This window comes from Myiozetetes cayanensis, unplaced genomic scaffold (genome assembly GCF_022539395.1).
Source record: "Myiozetetes cayanensis isolate MyiCay16 unplaced genomic scaffold, myiCay2020 scf9, whole genome shotgun sequence".
Lineage (NCBI taxonomy): Eukaryota > Metazoa > Chordata > Aves > Passeriformes > Tyrannidae > Myiozetetes > Myiozetetes cayanensis.
This window is the reverse complement of record NW_026088185.1, coordinates 12667393-12687801: the sequence shown is the minus strand read 5'-3', so window position 1 is coordinate 12687801 and position 20409 is coordinate 12667393. Positions and strand designations below refer to the sequence as shown.

Sequence of the window (20409 nt, the reverse complement as noted above, 5' to 3'; positions counted from 1 at the left end):
ATATTTTAATGAGGGTTCAAGAAAAAATTCACAAGCTTCTAAAGTCTCAAAGTAAACCAAGTAAGGTTTTCTTTTTCCTTTTAATTCTCCTTTGCCACATTTTATCTGTTGGTTTGTTGTTTTGTTTTGTTTTGTTTTTTTTTCCAAATTCAAGATTTGAATGGGAAGCCTTGAGACCTACCATTAGGATATCTTTAATTATATATTTGTGCGCTTTGTTAGATCAGATTTTGTACAATGATAATAAAAAATTATTAATTTCATATATAGTTTCAAGGTAGCTTTTTGTTACCTCGCTGATTTGTTTTTCTGTGCAATGCTCTAGATCAGTCTTATGTTTTTTATTCTTGATTTTTATTGTCATCTTAATGGAATATTTTAATGTAACATTTAATGTGTTTACTCCTCTAATAGCATGTAAGGACCAGACAGTTATTAATGTGGGATAGGAGTGGATATGAATTAATTGAAGAGAGTTTTTAAGGCAGAATTTTAATGCTACTGCATGACCATCCCAGCCCTTTTGCAGTTCTGTTCCACTGTTTTGACTAAGAGTAATGGATTAGGTATTTTTTTAAGAATGGAAATGCTCCTCAAAAAATGATTGCAGTTACAGACTTGAGTCCCAACATACACTGTGTGTAGTCTGCTAGAAAAATTAATGTTCAACTTTACTGAGTCGTCTTTTAGAAAGGTTGGCTTCCAGCTCCCACAGAAGTCACTGGAAAGAATGCTCACAAGCACCAGTGTAGAATTAGGCCATGGGAGTGCACTTGAGAGCACAGTCAGAACTGCCGGGTGACCTAGACTTCAAATTCTATAAAGCAGTCTGCTCCTGGCACCCAGAAGCAATGCTTTGAGAATGTATGAGTCACTAAATCATGGTGGCTACAAACTAAAATAAAATTGGGTGCAAAAATAAAATAAACAATTTATACAAATACGTCTTTTAGATCTTTCAGAGATTGTTGCCTGTTAGAAGGTAGCTGTTGAAAATGCACCTTCTGTTTTGAAAGTAAAAAATGAAAGGAGTGATAATCAGTCTGATTGGAGGCACAAATGTAAAGATGGATCTATTACTTGAGATAATCATGTAGAGAACTGGAGACACTCTGAGAGAACTGTACCATATTGTCTCAAAAATCACAGTAGATGAAGTAAAATTCCTTGCACATAGCTTAAAAACAATAAAACTGAGGAAGATGAAAGCTAGGACCTTTTACAGTCATTCTCTAGCAAGCAGTGAAGTACCATGCTTGACTTTGCAGCTTTTGAGAGATTTAAGCAGAAGCCACTGGCTGGAACAGGAAATGGAAAAGAAACATGAAAATCTCGAGGGAAGTAACTGCAATATAAAGGGCTTCTAATACAAATAAAATCCCAATAGTTCGGTATATAAAAATGTGCTTCCAAATAGAGCATTCATGTAATTCACATTCCAAAATAGATTTTTGGGAAAGAAGACTTGTTTTTTGTTTCCTTCTTACTTAACTGCAGTCATGACCCATAATAACTTCTCATCCCAATGTGCAGCTGTGTATCCATTATTGATTTCAGTGCACTGTTTGCTGGGGGGGGAAAAAAAAAGTGAAAGTGCTGCTGTTTTCATCTTCCAGCAAATTTGGTAACAAAGAGGAGGTGTCCCCTCTGAGAAGTGCTAGGCCTCCTTCTCCGGGAGTCATGGAATGCTGTTGGCTTACTGCTTTTCTTTTGTTCTCAAGTTCTGTCAGACCCTTCAAAAAAGAAAATCTAACACAATGAACAGAAAAAACACGGAATTGGAGTGCAGGAGGAGAGGTCTGAGACCTTAGAAAATGTGACTTAGATGCAGTTTATTTCTTTTCAAACCAAGTTGTCTCTGAATCAGGTGTCTCCACAGATCTAGGAAATCACCCAGAGATTCGGTCTAGAGACACAGAATAACATCACAGATTCAACAGGCAACAGAATTGGTGTAATACAGGGCATAAATGTGAAATCTATACTGCTGTTCACTTATGAAACATTTTACTTCACCTTGAAATGCACATAATGCCTCCATTGCCTAATTATAAGGTTACAAAGATATGAATTACATAATGACATTGGCATCCAAAGGATCATCAAAGGTAGGTAACAGAAAATTTTAAATGCAAAAGAATACAGATATGACTATAGATTATGGACCATATGTGAAAATAATAAATTCACTAAAATAGGGAAGTAGTGGATCTGTATAATAAGGGTCTTTCTGGCTTTGATGAGGGTTGATGTGTACACAAGAGGCAAATCTGTTAAGTAAAGACTAGTCTATAATTACATGGGTACACAACGGAAACCCATTTAACACTGATGTTTATCTTTTCAGTTTTAAATATTTTAGGCTCAGAAAACCTTGAGTGCTTAATCTATTTTTTAGTCATACCTATTTACAAAATAATAATATTATAAATTAATACCCTCAGTGAATAATCTCAGGTAATAAGAATGGGTAACCAAAAATTGTTCAGTACTGCTAACACATTGCATCAATTTGTCATTGTCACTCTCCAGAGCAAATCCTGCAATGAAAGGAACTTGGCACATGCAGCAGAAGCTGTAGGTTACTTGCCAGTAAGGCAGATGTAGTTTAGTTTATTGACACTTGGTGCATTTCCGTACTGGTGACTGGGCAGCTGGACAGGAGCAGAGCACGTGAGCCGCTGCCACCTGGTTGTTTGGGCAGGGCTCTGTGCTGTGCTCTGCCATGTGCATTCCCTGACATGCATGTATGAACTGACACAAGTCATGCTGAATTCATGAATAGCAGGAATCCTTGGTGTATTTCAAGAACTCACTTTATTTGCAGACGATTTTGTCTTTGCTTCGACCTATTTTAAAAAATAAAACAAAAATCAATGTCATGTGTGACTTATTGAGTTACCGTTGTAGAAAACAAATAAACAAACAAACAAAAAATAAAACCAACAAAAAGGCAGGTCTAGTGGTAATGATCATTTTTTTGGTTTTGCAGATATGAGCAGAACTTACCTCACATGTACAGGTGCCCTTGTGCAAAGTATATGGAGGGAGGGTGACTGGTTCCCTGGTTTAGCATCCATCATTTCCACGGTGTTCAAATGCTCCTCAAAATTTACAGCTTCATTCAGAGCGATAGAGTACAGATTAGTTTCATATCAGCTGTAAGTCCTAATGTTCTTCCCTGCTGCTGTGTTGAGATAATGACAGCACTTTCTGGATCACTGGTGGAGTTCATTTCCTGTGTCTTATGGCATATTTTTCTTTGCCTTACAAAGTTTTATTTTGAACCTGGTGGTGATAAAAATTGCACAGCCCCCCCTCTACTAATCCTTGCACTTGATACATCCACTCAGTTGCATATATTTTTTTGTTCTTCAAACACAACCGTCCATGTGTTAACAAAGCAAAGACCCTTCTTATAACTGTGACTTCAAGAATTTGTGCAGGTCCAAAGAAAGTCCGACTTGGAGTGAATGTTTGTACTGACCAGAGTTGGACTGCATGCCACATTTGGACTAGTGCTTGTAGCATAGTGTTAAAAATATGTAAAACAAAATAAAAAATCATAGAAATAAATGTTGTGTTGACCCTTCCCCCTGATGTGGAACACTTTTTTTGAAACTTCAGGGCAGATGAAAAATGAAGAAATCAATGGCTTCTATACAAGTCATTGGAAGGATGATTTTCCCTTTGTTTTTAGCAGTCTCCTATATGCACACATTTTTCCTTACATTACCACAGTTGTCTAGAGAGGAATTTCTATATAATATTTTACCAGAATCTATTTTCAGTAGTGTTTGTTCTTTTAACTATCTTAAAAATGTAATTTTTGCAATGTTAACGTGAAAATTTTTTTTCGTCTTGTATTGGAAGGTGTAAATCGGTGTGCTCTAAGAAAATGAAAGGATAGGAGGTGTCTTATTATCCATTTCCAACACCCCTATTTTCCATAAATCTTTATGCACAGGAGTGATTTAAGCTATGCATAAATGTACTGTAAAAACTACAGCCAGGGGAATTGTATGCAAACACATGAAAGTGTGGCTTGTTTTAACCTGAAGCAACATGAAATTGAATCATATGAATATATAGCAATTTCATTTCGTATCAATTCAGCCAACGTACTGTGTAGATATTTGAGGATGTTGGTATAATAACCCATGACCACTATCCCAAGGTGCTGCTTAATTCCCTCTTCCTTTCGCTATCAAAAGCAAAAACCCGTAAATCTTAACTGATTAATCTCTATAGCCTGAAGAAATGTATATGTCCTTTACTTGATCTTAAATGTGAGTGAAATATTGTTTGCTAAAACATCATTAGACATACTCGGAATCCCTTAACCTTGGGGCGTATTTATTAAAATATAGGCCAACTTATGTATTTAGGAATAATTAGCAAGTAAATATGCAAGATATAAGTTATGGGATATTCTGCGAGGAAGCCAATATTTAACTAAATGTTAATTTCTTTGTTAGTGAACGGCTGCATTCAATTACAGTTCATTCTTTTAAAACACCTCAAAACAAAGGGAAACCAGTATTTCACATCCAGAAGGATGTGGAAAAAGCAATCAAGATGCTATTAGCTGCTTCATGGTTTGCTCTGAACCAGATTATTGTTATTCTGAGTGTAATTTTGTATCCTGAAATAAATATCTGAACACATAGCCAAATGAGGACCAGACAGAGCTAATGGAGATTACTCTTTTAAGCAATGTTTTGATTCAGATAAAATTAAAAGAATACATTTTGGGAGGTCCCTAGTGAGAGTAATGGTATTAGTGGGACCAAAAGGTGGTTTGATATTTTAAAATTGTCATTTTGTTAGCCACGTTGTATGTATGGAATACATTTATTTGGTTGCTTTGACTTGAAACAAATTTCAGAACTGCATTTAAGAGCTAGTTAGGTTTATTAGAACATTAATGAGGAAATGGAGAAGATGTATCAGAATTCCAACAGTCTTTTCAATGTTACTGGCTTATAAGACTAATTTAACAACTCATCTCTTGAAAAGACTTTCCAAAAACAAAAATGTCATGGGTTTAGGAAAAACTGTATTGCTTGTGGCTGTGATTGTCTTTAGGATCAAGGGTCAAGAGAGACTTTAAAATTATTCTAGCTTATGTCGTAAGTAACTTTCTAGTAATGTCAGATTAGATGTGTATTTTCTGAGACCACTCTGCAGAATCAATTTTTAGAAATGAATACGACGCAGTTTTCTTAGTTCAGACAACTTTCAAATTTCTGTTTGTAAGATCTATAAGTAGGAAGTGAAACAAAATAATTTCTGAAGTGATAGGGACGCTGTGAACTGAATTGAAATGAGACTGAAATGAGGCTTATTCTGTATGAAAAGAGACTTTTAACACAGCTAATTTTGTTATTCAGTTTTACACCAAATCTGCATTGATGCAGTTGAGGGGACGATGAGCTGTGGCATAGAGACAGAAGTGGGCAAAAGAAAACATCAACTTTTTGGACTGGTTTTGTAGAAATTTGTCTAAGACTCGAGGAAACTTACTGTGGAGCAGACTGAGAACATTGTATGAGCTGTGATGGTGACATAGCTGAGAAAATGGTAACCCATGGCTGAGGTGGTATTTTCTTACACTGTTTTAGTGTAGGTTTGAGTTATTAAAGTGTTGGTGGGATAAAATAGCAATTACATTAATGTATACCTACTATAAAGAAAGATAATGAAGTAACTTTTAAGAGCATTGTTACAAATCTGTTGTCTGAAGTTTGTCTTAAATCTGTTCCCTATCAATGTTTTCAAGCAGTGAATGACAGATTACATTAGGAACTTGTAGTTTAACCCTAGGAGTTTGGAAGAAGTGTTAATGACATGTGAAAGATGCGTAGCGGGGGAGTTTTAGCCTTGTGCAGTTTCTCTGGAACTGAGGTGAGAGAGGATTAGAGAAGAGAACAAAAGTGTAAAAGAAACCGTGATGGCCTCAATTAGCAGTGTAACCTTCAAGAATGAGTAGTTGTACCACTACAAGAAAGTGAAGAAATTTATATCATGCTGGCTGGGAAATTGTAAAACAATGTTATTTTCTGCGAGGAGAAAAGCTTCCATTTAAAGCTAAATGTGTCCAGTGGACAGGATCAACTGTACTGCTGGTTCTTCAACAACAAGTAGTAGTAATAGTGAATGCAACCTTAAGAACTTTCATTCTCATGTGCTGACACACAAGATGTTTCCCTTGGGGATCTTCTCTGAACACAATTGAATTGAAGTATTAAATCAGTTCTAACAAAATTGTTCTGAAAAATCTAATTAGAGAAAACCTTGTACAGGAGAGAAAAAGAATCCAGAATCTTGGATTGGATGTGATTTATTCCTGCCTTTGAATGTGCTAAACAGGACATCCCAAATGTTGTGTTAGATGCCATTTTGAAAAAGGTTTACCTTTCTTACTACTAAATATAATTTATCCTTGCCCCTTGAGCAAGCTTTTTGCTAGTCTTGGTGTTTTTCAGCACTGAAGTAAACAGAAATCTATCAAGGACTCCTAATCCTTCAAGAATAGGTAGCTGGTGGATATCTGTGACCCCAGAACACATGCCCTTATTGAAGTTTCACTGGAGAGGTGGGGAGGGGGAATTAGTGAAGGAAAATATTTTAAGACAGTGCAGGTTTACTCTTCATGATACACACATTTTATTGCTATTCTAGATTTTAGTATAAAAACCTGTGGTCTTTGTATGTGGTACTTTGGGGCAAACTTAGAACAGGAAGAAGCATTTTCTAAGTGGTGGTTGTGAGCCAACAATTGAGACAGTTTCTCCAAGTGATTTATGCCACTCCTAGATGGGGAAATGCTTCACCAAGAAAATAAATATGGCAGGAGAATTATGTCGTTGGCACTATCACTAAAACTAATTGATGATGCAGTGCCTTCATTATGATGAAAGGGCTAAGGATACACTTCATCAGAAAAAAAAAGGTGACCAATTTGAGACTTTGCTTTATTTTTATGTGTTTATACCATAGAAACTGATAGATTCTAAAAAGTACAGAAGTGTCCTTTATATACACAGTTTGAGAATACAGCCCTTGTGAATTGATTATTGTACAATAAGAAACCTTTTATTTGGTCTCCTGTTAACTAATGAAGGTATCAGGAAATTGGTTTTCTAGGAAATTCTTTGGTGTTTTGGTGTCTCATTATTTCTCATTAATTGTAATTTTAACCCTTGTTTGCTTCTTTTCTGAGTGCAGAACTGCAGCTGGTCTTCAAAGGTACGTGTCAGTTTGTCCAGCAGAAACCCAAGTGATTTCACATGTTTAGAAGATTTTTTTTGAGTAACTCTTAGTCAATGTGCAAAACTGATCTTTCATAAAAAAGTCACTAAGTTGAATAGTAGTACCCTGTATCTTGTGAACAGAAGTAAATCCTTGTTTTGGGGAAAAATACTATAATGGTTCAGTTGAACTGGGCAAAAGAAGGGAAATCATTTAACACAGCAGGCAGCAGCATTGATTTGTGATTCTCTGAACCATAGTTGGGAACTAGATTGTTGACCTGTAAATATGCCTGGGCTGTAGTTTGACACAAACTTTGAAAAGTACTGACGGCTTGTTATGAAACCATTGAAAGTCACACAGTTCAAATAGAATGGCTACCTTGGTTATCTTGAGCAGGGCAATCAGAAGATGATGTGGAAGGACATGGATGCATGTTGGGTGCTTTTACTGCTGCTAAACAATACTCCTTATTTTCTTCAAGCAAAACAGCACTCCACAATATGACCACAGGAAATACTAATAAAATCTGATTATTCGTGGCATAGAGAGTTGGGGTTTTTATTATCTGTAGTGGTTGTTGGCATAGTTTAAAAAAACCCCTATCAGTTGTTTGCTGTCAGCTGGGCAGATTTGTTTTGTTTAGTAATATTCCATCTTTCATAATCTGTGGTCTTGCTAGTCCCCCAAACGTCCATGCTTTTATTAAATAGCCGTAGAACTTCCGTCATCTTTCATTTCAGCAATTACTTTGAGTTCTGACAGTGAATACGTAACTGGCTTCTGTGGTGAAAACGTGGTTCCTAAATTATAGGTGTTACTTTAAAAGAGCTAGTGTGTTTTCTATGGGCAAACATTATTAACTTCATGAACTAATATCCCTTGAAGTTCCCAGGACATTTCAAAATGGGAAGTATTCGTTTTATTCACAAGTTAAGGAGAAGTGTTGTCTTATTTATGAATGTATTTACTCCCCTGCATGAGTCCTTCCAAGATTTTTGAGTTTTTTCTTTGCAGTCCCCAAATTAGGTGTTTTCACTTTTTTTTTAATGTTATGCATTTAATAATTCTAGCTCAAGAATATATAGTAATTCTAGTGTCTTCATAAAAATACTTACAGTTTGCACATTCCCAAGTGTGATCCTCTTGAGCTGAAATTTTTCATAGTTATTTGCAATGTAATTACTTTTTGATGTTGCAATATAAAAATAATTAGAATTTCTTTTTACTAGAGTTTTAAGAGGAGATGGTATTTTTTCCTTGTGTAACATCTTCCAGGTGATTTTCTACAAAGACCAATGCTAGTAGAAATCTGGAATTTTCCACCTAGTTCTTGTTTTTTTCAAAGGCCAAGACAGATATCTAGAGAAAGACTATTTTCATCACAACTGAATGATTGCGTCAACTTCTAACAACGTGCAGAGAAGTGTTTTCAAATGCTGTTTTTTGGAACAGGATGTCCTATGTACTTCCTAAATGAAGTCTTTAGTTACAAAGTTTTCTACTTTGACATCCATGCTATTTATCTCCTGTTAGCCTTCTTGTGTTTTTCTGTTATCTTCTCCTTGTTCTCCGAGGAACCAAGGGAAGGAGTGGACTTGTCTGTGCCACTCCTGTTCAGTTTAGTGAAAGATGGCAAACCTAGAAGGCACTGCCTAAACATAATATCCCATGAAATGAAAACTACCCTGTGGAGGAGCACACATATTTTGTTTCAACTTTGATATAAAACTTTAATATTTGCATTTTCCAGTTTTTGTGCATGTGTGTGCTTAAACTTATAATGCTAACATTGTATTTTGGTAAGATTATTTTTCATTTTCTAATCATTTTGTTCTTCCTTTTTTCCCTCCAGTATTAAAATCTAATTTGTGTGTGTGAAGCTGGTGTGTAAAGTATGATTAAGTTAAATGGATTTATCCCTTTTAATAATATAAAACTTAGTTTCAGGCAAGCCAAGCCATCAGCACAGTTTTAAAAAAATACTGTGAACCTTGGTACTTTTTTTTTTTTTTTAAGTTCCTATGTACTGTAACATAACCTACTCCGAGTAATTATCATGTATTATACTGGTTGCCATTAGTGACTGCTATAATTAAGGTTGCAAATCAGTTTCCATTATAATCCCTTGTTTTCACACAATCATAAGTTGTCAAAACACTAACCTTTGGGACCAAAGTTTTCCACAGTTGTTTTGCTTAGAGGTAAATTTGGGGGGAGGGAGGAGGAAAGGAGTTTGAACTATCCTTAGAGCCAACTTTTGTCCAGTCATTTTGCATTATAGGATCAAGCTGCAGAGCAAGGAGCTAAATAGATATCATTTCCATGGACTAGGTGAAAGGTTAAAGGCCAAGGAGTGCAGAACTGCCTTGAGTTTTGGTTGCACTTCTAATTTTCTCTAGCCCCACTGGTGGTTTCTTTAGCAGCATCTTTACATAATGCTACAAACAGCATTGGTCTCACTCCATTAACATCTATGTCCTACAAAAAAACTACACTATGTCAATTTACTGATAATCAGGTGACAACTTGATTACAAAAGTGGAAAAGAGTTATAGTGGTCAATTGTGGATTCATGATTTCAGTTATGAATCCCAATCCTGAATTTGATGCTGATTTTTGAGTGTAAAAGCTTCCCTAAAAGTGAAGTGGGGAAGCAATATAAGAAAATGTTTACTGTGATTATTTCCCCAGTAGTAGCTCCTTAATGTCAGTAACTACTGCACTGCTCTTTCCTAGGTAGACAATAACAGGTTCTTGTTTTGTTGCAGATAACCCTTTATATAAACTTTTATGGTGACCACTATGCAAAGCTTAAGTTTGCATTTGTAGTATTTTTGGTATGACTTTACAATTTATTTTATCATATAAAGAGATTACATTTTAAGGCGAGTTATAAGGGAGTGCATGGGCAGGCAGAGTTGAAGGATAAGCTTTCAACCCTAACATTCATTTCCTGTACTTGTTTTATCATCCCTAACATTACATTAACACCGTTTCTTTGCATAGAATTCATTTTAAGAAATGGTGATTGGTTCTTCCCCTCAGCCCTCCAGGAGAGTATTTTAATTAGTTTTTTGAGATATATGATAATAAACTGAAGTAAAGTTACTGAGCAAATGTTACTACTTCTGTTACATTCAGAATTTGCTCTTCTACTACTCTCTCTGCAAACTGTTGCAACTGTAAACATCTTTATAAAATGTTGTGAAATACTACAAAGTTAACGATTTGCAGATAAAAACAAAACATAGAAAAGATCAGGTTTTTGGAGAGCTTATTGTCTGCAGAAGGTCCTGTGAGTCACTGAGATGTCTTGCAGATGGGAAGGTTTCCACATCTGGATTCTTTTTACAGTTGAGGTCTTTGATCTGAAAATGTTACAACTCTCCTATGCCCTGTGATTTGTCTGGCAAGATGAGTTATTTACAAATGCAATTGCTCTTCTGACAACTCAGTTTTGAGTGTGTAAGTGCTGAGGTCCTGATCTGTAACCCACAAGGACTGCTGGTAGTCCTTTTATTGGTTTCAGAGGGCTTTGATTCAGATATTTGGACTTTGAAGCACCCCAGGTGGATTAGGTAAAGAAAGGCACTTTTTTCCAGATTATTGTAATTTAAAGATTTAGGATGCTGTGTCTGAAATAATTTGACAGTGTTTCAAAGGCTTGTGAATTTAAATAAGTTTCTGACCTTTGTGTCTTTTCTTTTATTTCTCCAGTGGCAGATGAAAGCAAAGTTGGTTTGTTGGCCGGACACAAATCGGGTAAGCTGTCCTCCTGTTCTGGAGAAAAAGTCAACAACTTGAAAGTAGTATGGGCAGTAAATGAAATCAGCTTACAGAAACTGTGGCGACTAAGAGAGTTGCAAATTAAGGCATTACTTTGTATGCACTGACTCCAAGTTGAACGATGATGAATTATGGGTTGCTCTTAACCCGGCAGTGTATGTAGCCAAGTCATTTGCAGGAAGAGTTGTAACTTTATTTTTCAGTGCAGGTGTTGTAAACTGGAAAATATGCCCTTTCAGATAAGGGCAAGTGCAACATATCTTGTGGAGTGTAGAGACTTAAACAATACACATTTTGTAAAAGTACAGGTATTTCTTTGCTTTTTCCTCTTATGCTGAGTTATACTTCCGTTAGCAGGAATATTGAAGACAACACTAAAAAATTCCACAGAGTAAAAAAAAAAAGAGTGTTGAAGCTTTTCCTTTCATTGTGCTTGTGCAGTAGAAATAATTTGTTTTTTCTCAAACTTTCAGGCCGTAGTAATAAAAAAAATTAGTCTTTACTGCTGTCATTACTGTACCTACTTACTACATAAGTTCTGCCAACCACACTGTGCTCTTGCACAACTTTCAGTTGTTGTATTAAAAAACTTTCAGGGCAATGTCACATAAGATTATAATTTTTCATAAGCTGACGTGAGAAACCTTGAACTTCCTTGAAAACCTTAGTTATTCAGCATTCTCTTCTGATGTTAGATAACCCTGAAGTTTCAGGCTGCCCTTTTGTAGCACGATCATATGTTGCCTTTTTCCACTCCTTTGATAGATCTAAGAAGCAGAATTCATGTAAAGGAAGGTCGACTATGAGATTTTCGATTGTTTATGGTATTCCTTCTCTGTGCAACTGGATGTCCTTCTTTCGTTCTCTGGTGTGGATTTTCCTTATCTGAAGACCTTTTCCTGAACTTAGTAGACAAATTCTTTTTAAATTTTTTTGGCATCTTTCCTAAGTCTGTGAACTTCTTGGATTCTCTTTCTGAATCGGGGAATAGTTCATGTGTCTTGTAACATTATCACTCCTGGGAAGAAAAAATTCTTTCAACTTTCTGTTTTGGGAATGTGAAAACTTCAAAGAAATGATCTTGTCAACTTGAAGAAGCTAAGGGTGTTGCCCTTGGGTTTTTCCCTGCTCAGAAAAATTGCTACAAACATTGCAACATCGTGCAGTTTACCAAAGATCAATGGAATTCACTGCTATCAAAGAACATTGGAGGGGAACCTGGTAAGAATATTACTCTTTGGCAATCAATTGTTAAAGGTACATTAAGCTTTATAATATCATTTTTAGTATGTTAGATCTTACTTCTGCACACTTCTGCAGATTCTTGAAAAGTGTGACTCTGAAGTTTTCTGTTTGAAGACACCTACACATTTTATATGAAAATGTGGGACTATGTTTATTGAACTTTGGTTTATTTGCTTTACTTAGTCTTCATAGACCTCTCACAGGTACCTAGGATCTTTTTTCATGGACTAAACTCAGTGGTCAACAGATCACCAAAGGAATAGATACAAAGATCCCACAAGTTGTTTTTGGGTTCCTCCCCCACCCTTTCAGAATAAAAGGAGCTAGCTAACTTCTGAGAAGGTCAGAGTGTAAATTATTTGGTCCTATCCACTTTAAATACTGTTCAAATACCTTTGAAAAATGTGTCTGTGTTCAGTTTCCTAACCCTTCATAAAGAGAAATCAAGCTGCAGTTTTGTCTTTCACATTTTTCCATTCTAATATTTATTTTATGCGCTTGTTCAGGAATGTTCAGGTGTTCTTTTTCCCTGGTCCCTTTTTACTCTATGCTTTTTGGAATGATGTGTCATATGTGCATTTTCCTGGCATTCAGTCACATCACAGAACTCTAGTTTTAACACTGTTGGTTTTGCTGCCTTCCTGTAGGTACCTTAGGAATGTGCTCAGGGAGACATTGCGGCTCCTCGTGCTGGGAGCAAAACACGATTATTTTCTCATTACAAAACGAAGAGTTTCCATCCTATTCTAGACTTCAGGAAATTAAATGTGTTTCTCCACAGAATTAATTATCACCTACTAACAATCAATGTAATTATCCCTTCTCTCCTTCAACATGACTTGTTCTTTGTAGTATGCAGTTGAGTAACTCTCTCTAGGGAAATATCCCTTCTATTCCTTCTGGGGCAGTGGCTCTTCAAGCATTTAGTCTCAGCTTTTGGTACAGCTACTGTATCCCTCACATATTACATGTTACTGAACAGCAGCAGGAGTTAGAGGCATGCATTCATTTCAAAAAGCAATATCACAATTCTGCATAAATCCAAGACATTAGGAGGATCTGTAGCTCTACATCTGTCTCTTTATATATTGCACCCACAAACAGTACCTTTTTTCTTCCCTTAGAAAGTAGATTTGATTTTTAGAAGTATGTCTGGACACAGCCTGAGCGTGTAAGCATGTTCTATGGGAAGATGGCTGCAGCTTTGTTCCTGTGTGTCACCCTCACAGAAATTCATCTGTGAATTCTGCTTCTTATACCTGACCTGTCCATCATCCTGCTGGATGGAAGATTCCCACAGTGCTTACAGGTGTTCTTACTGTTGCGAATGTTTTCCACAATGCCATCATCAAAAGCACTGGAATGCTGTATCGATGGAGCCTACTCATCCCTTTCTAGAAAAAACCAGAGTTCAGAGTGTGTGTGTAAGGCATCTGCTCCAAATCCTCTAAGGAGGAATTTTGTCCTCTGTAACCTTCCTATGTGCTTAACAATGGTATGACAATTCCAGTGATGAGAATGAGAAGCAGGCAAGTGGTGTTTCAGTTGTAAAGCAGAGAAGATCCCTGAAAATTCACCAAGATGAAAAACCAGCAAACTTTAGCTTAGTTTTTCATGAACACTTAGCTTTTTAGAAAAGCGATTTTAGGACAGCTAGGAGGATACCCTTCATGAGGAAGGGCAAGACTTGCATATCAAATAAAACCTGATTTACATGAAATATTGAAATTGAGTACTGAATTCTTTGCAACTATTTAATTCTTTTCTGAAATCCTATTTTGTGTTCTGATTTAATGCTTAGAACACTTTTTAGTATGTATTGACTGTCTGCTGAGGTCTCTGCTGACACAGCTCTTTCACATGATGCAGTGCTGGAGAAAAGCTGATGAGTCTGTCTTTATGAGCTCTGACATATTAATTAGCAAAATGGTCAAAAAAGCTTTCCTATTTTTATTTTAATGTCACTAGACCATGCTTTTGGCTGGGGTTATGTTTTGAGACAAGATGAGTAAGATCTTATTTTCTCGCTGGCTGCAATGTGAGGAACATGTGACTGGGCGATGGATTAGTACCAGCAAGGCTGAGGGATACAGACTTGCTCTGCTACCAAGCTAGATTTGAGTTAATGCTTTATGGTTAAACCACAACTTATGTCAAGAGTTGCGGTTAGGACTGGAGTAGGAAAAGGCCCATTGGGATAATTTAAAGGATGCCTCTGTCAGGTTCTACCCCTTACTGTTAATTTTGATGACTGTGCAGTTTCCAGGTTGCTGTTCAGCCTATAGGTAGGACCTGTGTTCTGGGAAAGAAAGCTTAAAGAGGTGGGTGTACAGCTCAGTCCTGCAAGGTCAGATTTGATGAGGCCTGAGTGTTGTCACCTCTGGTAGACCTCCAGTCTGTGCTACTTCATGTGTAGGTAACTGGGTTGGAATTAAATGGCCATTCCGATTAGAAGCAGAGAGAGTTTGGAGTAAGGCAGGTTAAAGGTCTTAGTGTTTCTCTGCATCCTTTAATGCCAGCATGTATTCTGCATTAAATGCATTTTACTGAGGTTTTGTTTAGGCTAAGGATGAGGATTAAGATTAGGGTTTAGGACACAGGAATGGCTGAAAAGTTAGGTTTATTGGGAAGTTTTATATGACCTACTGCAATAGGGTATGAAAAGTACAAAAAAATTAAGCTTCATTACCTTCAGGAAAGGCTCTTCATCCTGTTGCAAAAGCCATGGTTACATTGGTAGGTAAAATAAGTCTATGAGATGCTCAGGTTGCATCTACAAAAGTGTAAGCTCAATGTCCCATTTGGCTTTAAAGTTGAGTGACATGGGACGATCCCCATCTGTGCTCTGAGCCTCCACTGCAAGATGGCTTCAGGTTGCCTCAAGAAACCGTGCCTGGCATATCCTAACTCCAGAGGCATTTCTAGGACGTGTTTGTGTGAGCAGAAGGGCTCTTCTGACTTTTGTAGAGTAGATGATTAATTCTAATAAACACAGGTGTGGCCAGACACTGCTAAATTTGCAAATATAAACATAACCTGTGATTTTAAGCACTCCAGCGTAGTTTTTCACAGGGACAAAATAGAGTTTGGTGCAGACAGAATTCAGTGTGTTAAAGCTTATTCTGGTAAAAGTGTGAATAATAACAAGGCTAAGCTTACTACCACAGCTTCAGTTTGGACTTGGAAGGGCAGAGAAACCTGGAGAACATATTCAATTTATTTTTTTTAGCCCGAGAAATTATGCAAAGATCGAGCTATTACAACACCAGCAAAATCCAGTGCTTATGTAGCACAAAAGTCTTCGTTTTAATCAAGGATTCCAGTGGGGGTTAACGGTGGGGTTAGGAAAGACTACAGAAGGCTTAGTGCATGCTGCTGGGCTTGTTTGAGACTGGTGCCACTGTAGCACCAAACCAGAAGTTTGACTTCTGGTTTGATTCTGATTTGCAGGTAACACAATTGTGTTGAAGAGGTGCATAGGGAAGTGCTGTTCTCCTCTCCTCGTGCCAGATCTTGTAATTTTATTAAACAAACCTTCTTGCTGCTGTAGATGTCATTAAAGCTGAGCTTTTCAAAGGGGGCCATCGGGTTTAGAACTGAGTTCAAGAGGATTTATATAATAACTGGCTCCACATAGAAGAGACTCGTGTAAATGGCTGAGCTGCCTGGTGTATGCAAGTGAAGTGCCTGTCCAAACAAGGACCTTGCCACTAACTGAAAACATATAGCCTATAGAATCTGACACTTATCTTTGCATTTGTGAGAGGAGAAAAAAGGTTGATTTTATTTCTCTTTGAGCATAAGAGCATAATACTAGGCTGCATCAATTGTTCTTTCAAATGTGAAGAGGAATTATCTACTTTGCAGTCTGCAGGATACCTTCACAATACCAGTGTAGCCTAACCTTTGTGTCTTGGCTGGGGTATTGGACATAAGTAAACTGTGGTGTCACTGCAAGCTGTGCAGTGTGATTCTTCCCTTAGTTCAGCCAGTCGATGCTTGGTGCTATTTTAGTTTGACTGGCACAAAACCAAATGCAAGTATCTTTCTATAATGCTCCTCCTGTATGCTAAATCACCCCCAACCCATGCCTCTGTCAGCTTTTTACCTCGTTAAGCTGTGGGTAATGTTTGATGTTTTATTGTGAGGAATATTTTTGCAAGATTTTTCACTCTTTTACTGTTACAATCACCTTGGGCTTCTCTCCCTGGATGATTATTTTCTTTTGGTAGTGGTGGTGGTGTTATTATCATCATTATCAACTTTGATTATGATTCTCCAAATAAAGTGTTCCTTTGAACTTATAATTTCAAATAAGTTGTTGTCATCTGAGAATCTGTATCAGCTCACGCAGCTGAGAAACAAAAAATATAATTCCTTTTTTTCTGCAGGTCAAATCTCTGTCTACTGTTGTTTTTTTTCTTTTCTTCAAACACAACTTGCCCACTCAAATAGGATGATGCATTAACATCCTTAATACTCTATGCCAAAATGACTTTGCTACCCCTTTTGTGGTGGATTTTATTTTTTATTTTTAGCATGTATAATGGTTTCCATGTTATATATTGTTCTATCTTCATTGGTTCAAGCTGGGAGGGAGTGGGGAGGCTTGATTAACAATGCTAGTTGCACAAAAATTGTATGTATTTCTACATGAGAAGTTTGCTTTTTCACTGACTCAGGAAAAGGAAGGCTGGACTCTTAGCAGTTCCTGTGGTTCAAACCATTTCTCTAAATTAACAGAATTTTCTGTATTGTTGAATTTTAGTGAAAAGCTGTTTGTTGGTCAAAATCTTTTCTGAATGTCAGGCTGGGGCTCTTCACAGTGCTCCTTTCCTGCCAGGTCTATGTGGCTGATATATAGCTCTCAGATAATGTAGTTAGATGGTTCTCCTCTATGGGGGGAAACAAGCACTCATTTTTACTCCAAGAAGAACCATTTTATGCCCCCAGTAACTCACCAGCTGTAACTATTCCTATGACAGCTGGTTTTCCTTTTTTTTTTATTTTTTTTTTTTAAGACTTTATTAGCTGTGTGATGATGATTTGTTGTGACCCCTGGTTTTTTAGGTCCTGAGAAACTCATCTGTAGATAAAAATCCCTCACTTGAGGGTGCTGTTTGATGTTATGATGTTGATCTAAAAGCTTCCTACTGCCAAAAAAGGCAGTCTCGGTCACCGTACCTCCTATCTGCAGCTGCCTGGTTTCCATTACTTCTTTATTCCAGTCCCACAGCTTAGCTGGGGAGATGGTTGAGAGAGCTAAACCAACCAAGAACTATAACAAGACAGACAACAGTGAGTAGTGCTGAGTTTATCTCCTTGAACCACTCATTTGAGAGACAATCTTGCATACCAGTAGAAGAGAAACTCAGCAAGTGGATGGATGTGAGAACTGTGACTCTGAGGCAGCTGCCTATCAAATCCCCTTATCTGCCATGTCGAACTATATCCTTACTAAATTCAAATGCCAAACTTGCATTGATTTTATTTTTTTGATTTTTTTGATTTTTTTAAGGCTATTTTACTTGCCATGAATAAAATCACTTCCTCTGCAGCAGGACCAAGTGGTCCAGGATTAAAAGTGGCATTAAACCTGTGCAAACTGAACAAGAGCATCCCTGCTGTCTCATCCTTTAATTGCAAGAATCTTTTCTTAAATCACTTATTCACTTTGATTTTATGAATGCTTTATGTTCTGTGACTCTCAGTGTGCATTTTATGAAGATATGGCAAAGCAGTGTCCGTTGATCTTTCTTTGAACTGTAGTTATTAAAGTGAATAGATCTGATCTGCTGAGAACAATAACAAACTTGCAGGAGAAGCCTGTTTTCCCTCACTGTTCTTGTGTGAGATTTAAGATCTGGAGCAGAGCTGAATTTAAACCAACTGCATTGCAAATGCAAATTCAAGGGGTCTTTAACTGAGTTTTTTTTAAATAGTATGATTGACTTAATGTTTTCCTGTCTCCTGAAGAGGATCCCATGATAACCTTGTATTCATAAATGCCTAGCCACATGTTTCTGCCCCCTTTCTCTCTATGCCAGCTTTATTATTCTTATAATTGCATGATGAGCTGTTGTGGGAAGCTAATCTAGCAGAAAAATAGTTCTACAAAAAGGAATAGCGTTCTTATGGTTTAGTCAAGGGAGCAAGAAAAAGGAAGTTGAGGAGAAGAGAAGAATGGTTTTGTAACTGACATTTTTTGATCCTGGGATCAGCCTAAGCTGAAGGAAGTTGACTGGGGTGGAGAGTGTTGGTAGACACATCTAAGGGAAAAAGTGTGGATGAAAGAAGATTTGCAGATCTTCAGAGGTGTCTTTGTGCTGAAAGAAAAGAAGTTGGGGAGCGAGCGTGAGTCTCTTTTTATTGTCCTGTAGTCGAAACTGAAAGTGAGCTTCTGTAAGGTTTGTTTAATGGCCAGTGACAGTGGGGTTTGTGTATTTTTGACTGCGATGTTGTTTGCTGTTAAAGTGCTCGGACTGTCTCTTAGTCTTGTTCGGGCTGCTACACTCTGGGCCTGGTCCTGTCCCAAGGAATGAGAGAAGACTGAGCAGTCCTTAGGAGCAGCTGAGTCTGACGAGCTGGGAGAAGCTTTCATAAGTGCCAGATGGAGTGAACAGGGAGCTCAGACAGGAAGGACAATTTTCCTTAAGAACCACAGGGACTGGGTAGGGTTTCCTTCAATCCAGCTGATCACAGAAAGCTGCTGAACCAGAGAACAAGCGGTGCTGTAAGAGTTGAGCAGAAGCATTAATTTCACTCTGTCTCATCCAGAAAAAGTTAATTATCTGTACTACAAAGGTGTAGTAAACAACGCTTAAGTTGAACAACAAAGTCCTGTTCATGTTCCCTCTTTAAGAACAAAAGTGCTTGTACATCTACCAGGAAAGTCTTCAACAACTCAGACTTTTCTGTGAAGGAAGCTTGTACCCTAAAAGGGGACCAAAGTAAGATATATCAGCTTGACCAGCATGAAATGAAACTTTAAAGTTCCTGCAGACTGGAACTATACAGAGCACCCCTGTGAATACATAGCAGAGGAACTGCCTGCTGAAGCTGCAACATTAGTTTATTAGAGAAAGATGCTGAAGAGTGATTCTGCATGGAAGGAATGCCTTATTTTTAAATGTGTGTAAACTTGGAGGGGGAAAGTCTGCATGGCAGTAAGGACAGCCTTTTCCCAGAGGAGAAGGCCTGGTCTGGCAGATATCCAAACTACAGTCTTCAAAAATATACAACAGAGGTGAAAGATTTACTTGTATTCAATCACATCTCAATAATATGGGAATTATAGCATTACCTTTTTCTTTGGGGAGTATTATTTGCTCTAGGAGCAGAGAAAGGGATAGGAACTTTGTTAAATGTGACTTGGGAAATTTCATGTTCAGCAGTTACCCAGTATTACAGCTCCTTTGCAATACAGAAGTAGGAAAAGTGACTAGGGATAAAGAAAAAGCAACACACAGAAATTTTTTCCAGCCAAGGTACTGATACATTCATATTTCCTCTACTTCCTTTTTTTCCACTTTTTTTTCTTTAATTTCCTGAAGTGATTCTGGGCAAATATTGTATTAGCTGATGCTGGGGGGTGGGTTTTGTTGCTCACACTCCACAGTTGCTATTTTCCCCCTAGGTCAGTATTGCTGTGCAGAACTCAGTGAAGTGAGTCAAGAGAGTATTAAAAACCCCAAAATGTTTAAGTAGTATAAAATGAAGTGCAGACTTTTAATGGTTGTGATGAGTACATCCACTTAAAGCCTGCTAGTATTTGAAATAAGTGGTCATCTGTGTGTGGTAATTCCCTTGTGTGTGTCAGCCCACAGTGGGCTGAAGGAGCAGTGTGCCTGCAGAGTCTGTGCCTGGTGTAGCTGAAATACTCTCTCTGGTAAATGGTGCGGTGCTGGCAGGAGTTACCAGCTGTAGGCTGTTTGGGACACGTATTCTCTTCCTGAGGCCTGACAACACTTTCCCCTGTGATGGTCTGTGCTGAACCTGCCACATTTCTTGTCTTTGCTGAAAGTTTCTGCTTTGAGTTGGAACTTCCTAATGCCTTGTATTCCAGGTTGTTTCTGACACGAGCATAGGAGAGCTTGTAAATAGTGGATGTGTCTACATGAG

At 37.5% G+C, this 20409-nt stretch overlaps 1 protein-coding gene across 5 annotated transcripts in view; it reads left to right on the top strand.

Annotated features, from left to right (window-relative positions):
- The window catches only part of PARD3B (par-3 family cell polarity regulator beta), a 402616-nt gene that overhangs the window by 221327 nt on the left and 160880 nt on the right, over positions 1-20409 (top strand). For 3 of the 5 annotated variants that reach the window (XM_050340097.1, XM_050340094.1, XM_050340098.1), the window contains 2 exons: positions 7231-7251; positions 10975-11019. The exons of 1 other annotated variant lie outside the window; for it this stretch is intronic. In XM_050340097.1, the coding sequence (XP_050196054.1) occupies positions 7231-7251; positions 10975-11019 (66 nt within the window). The remainder of the gene's footprint in view (positions 1-7230; positions 7252-10974; positions 11020-20409) is intronic. One more of the 5 variants, XM_050340095.1, reaches the window with a different exon arrangement.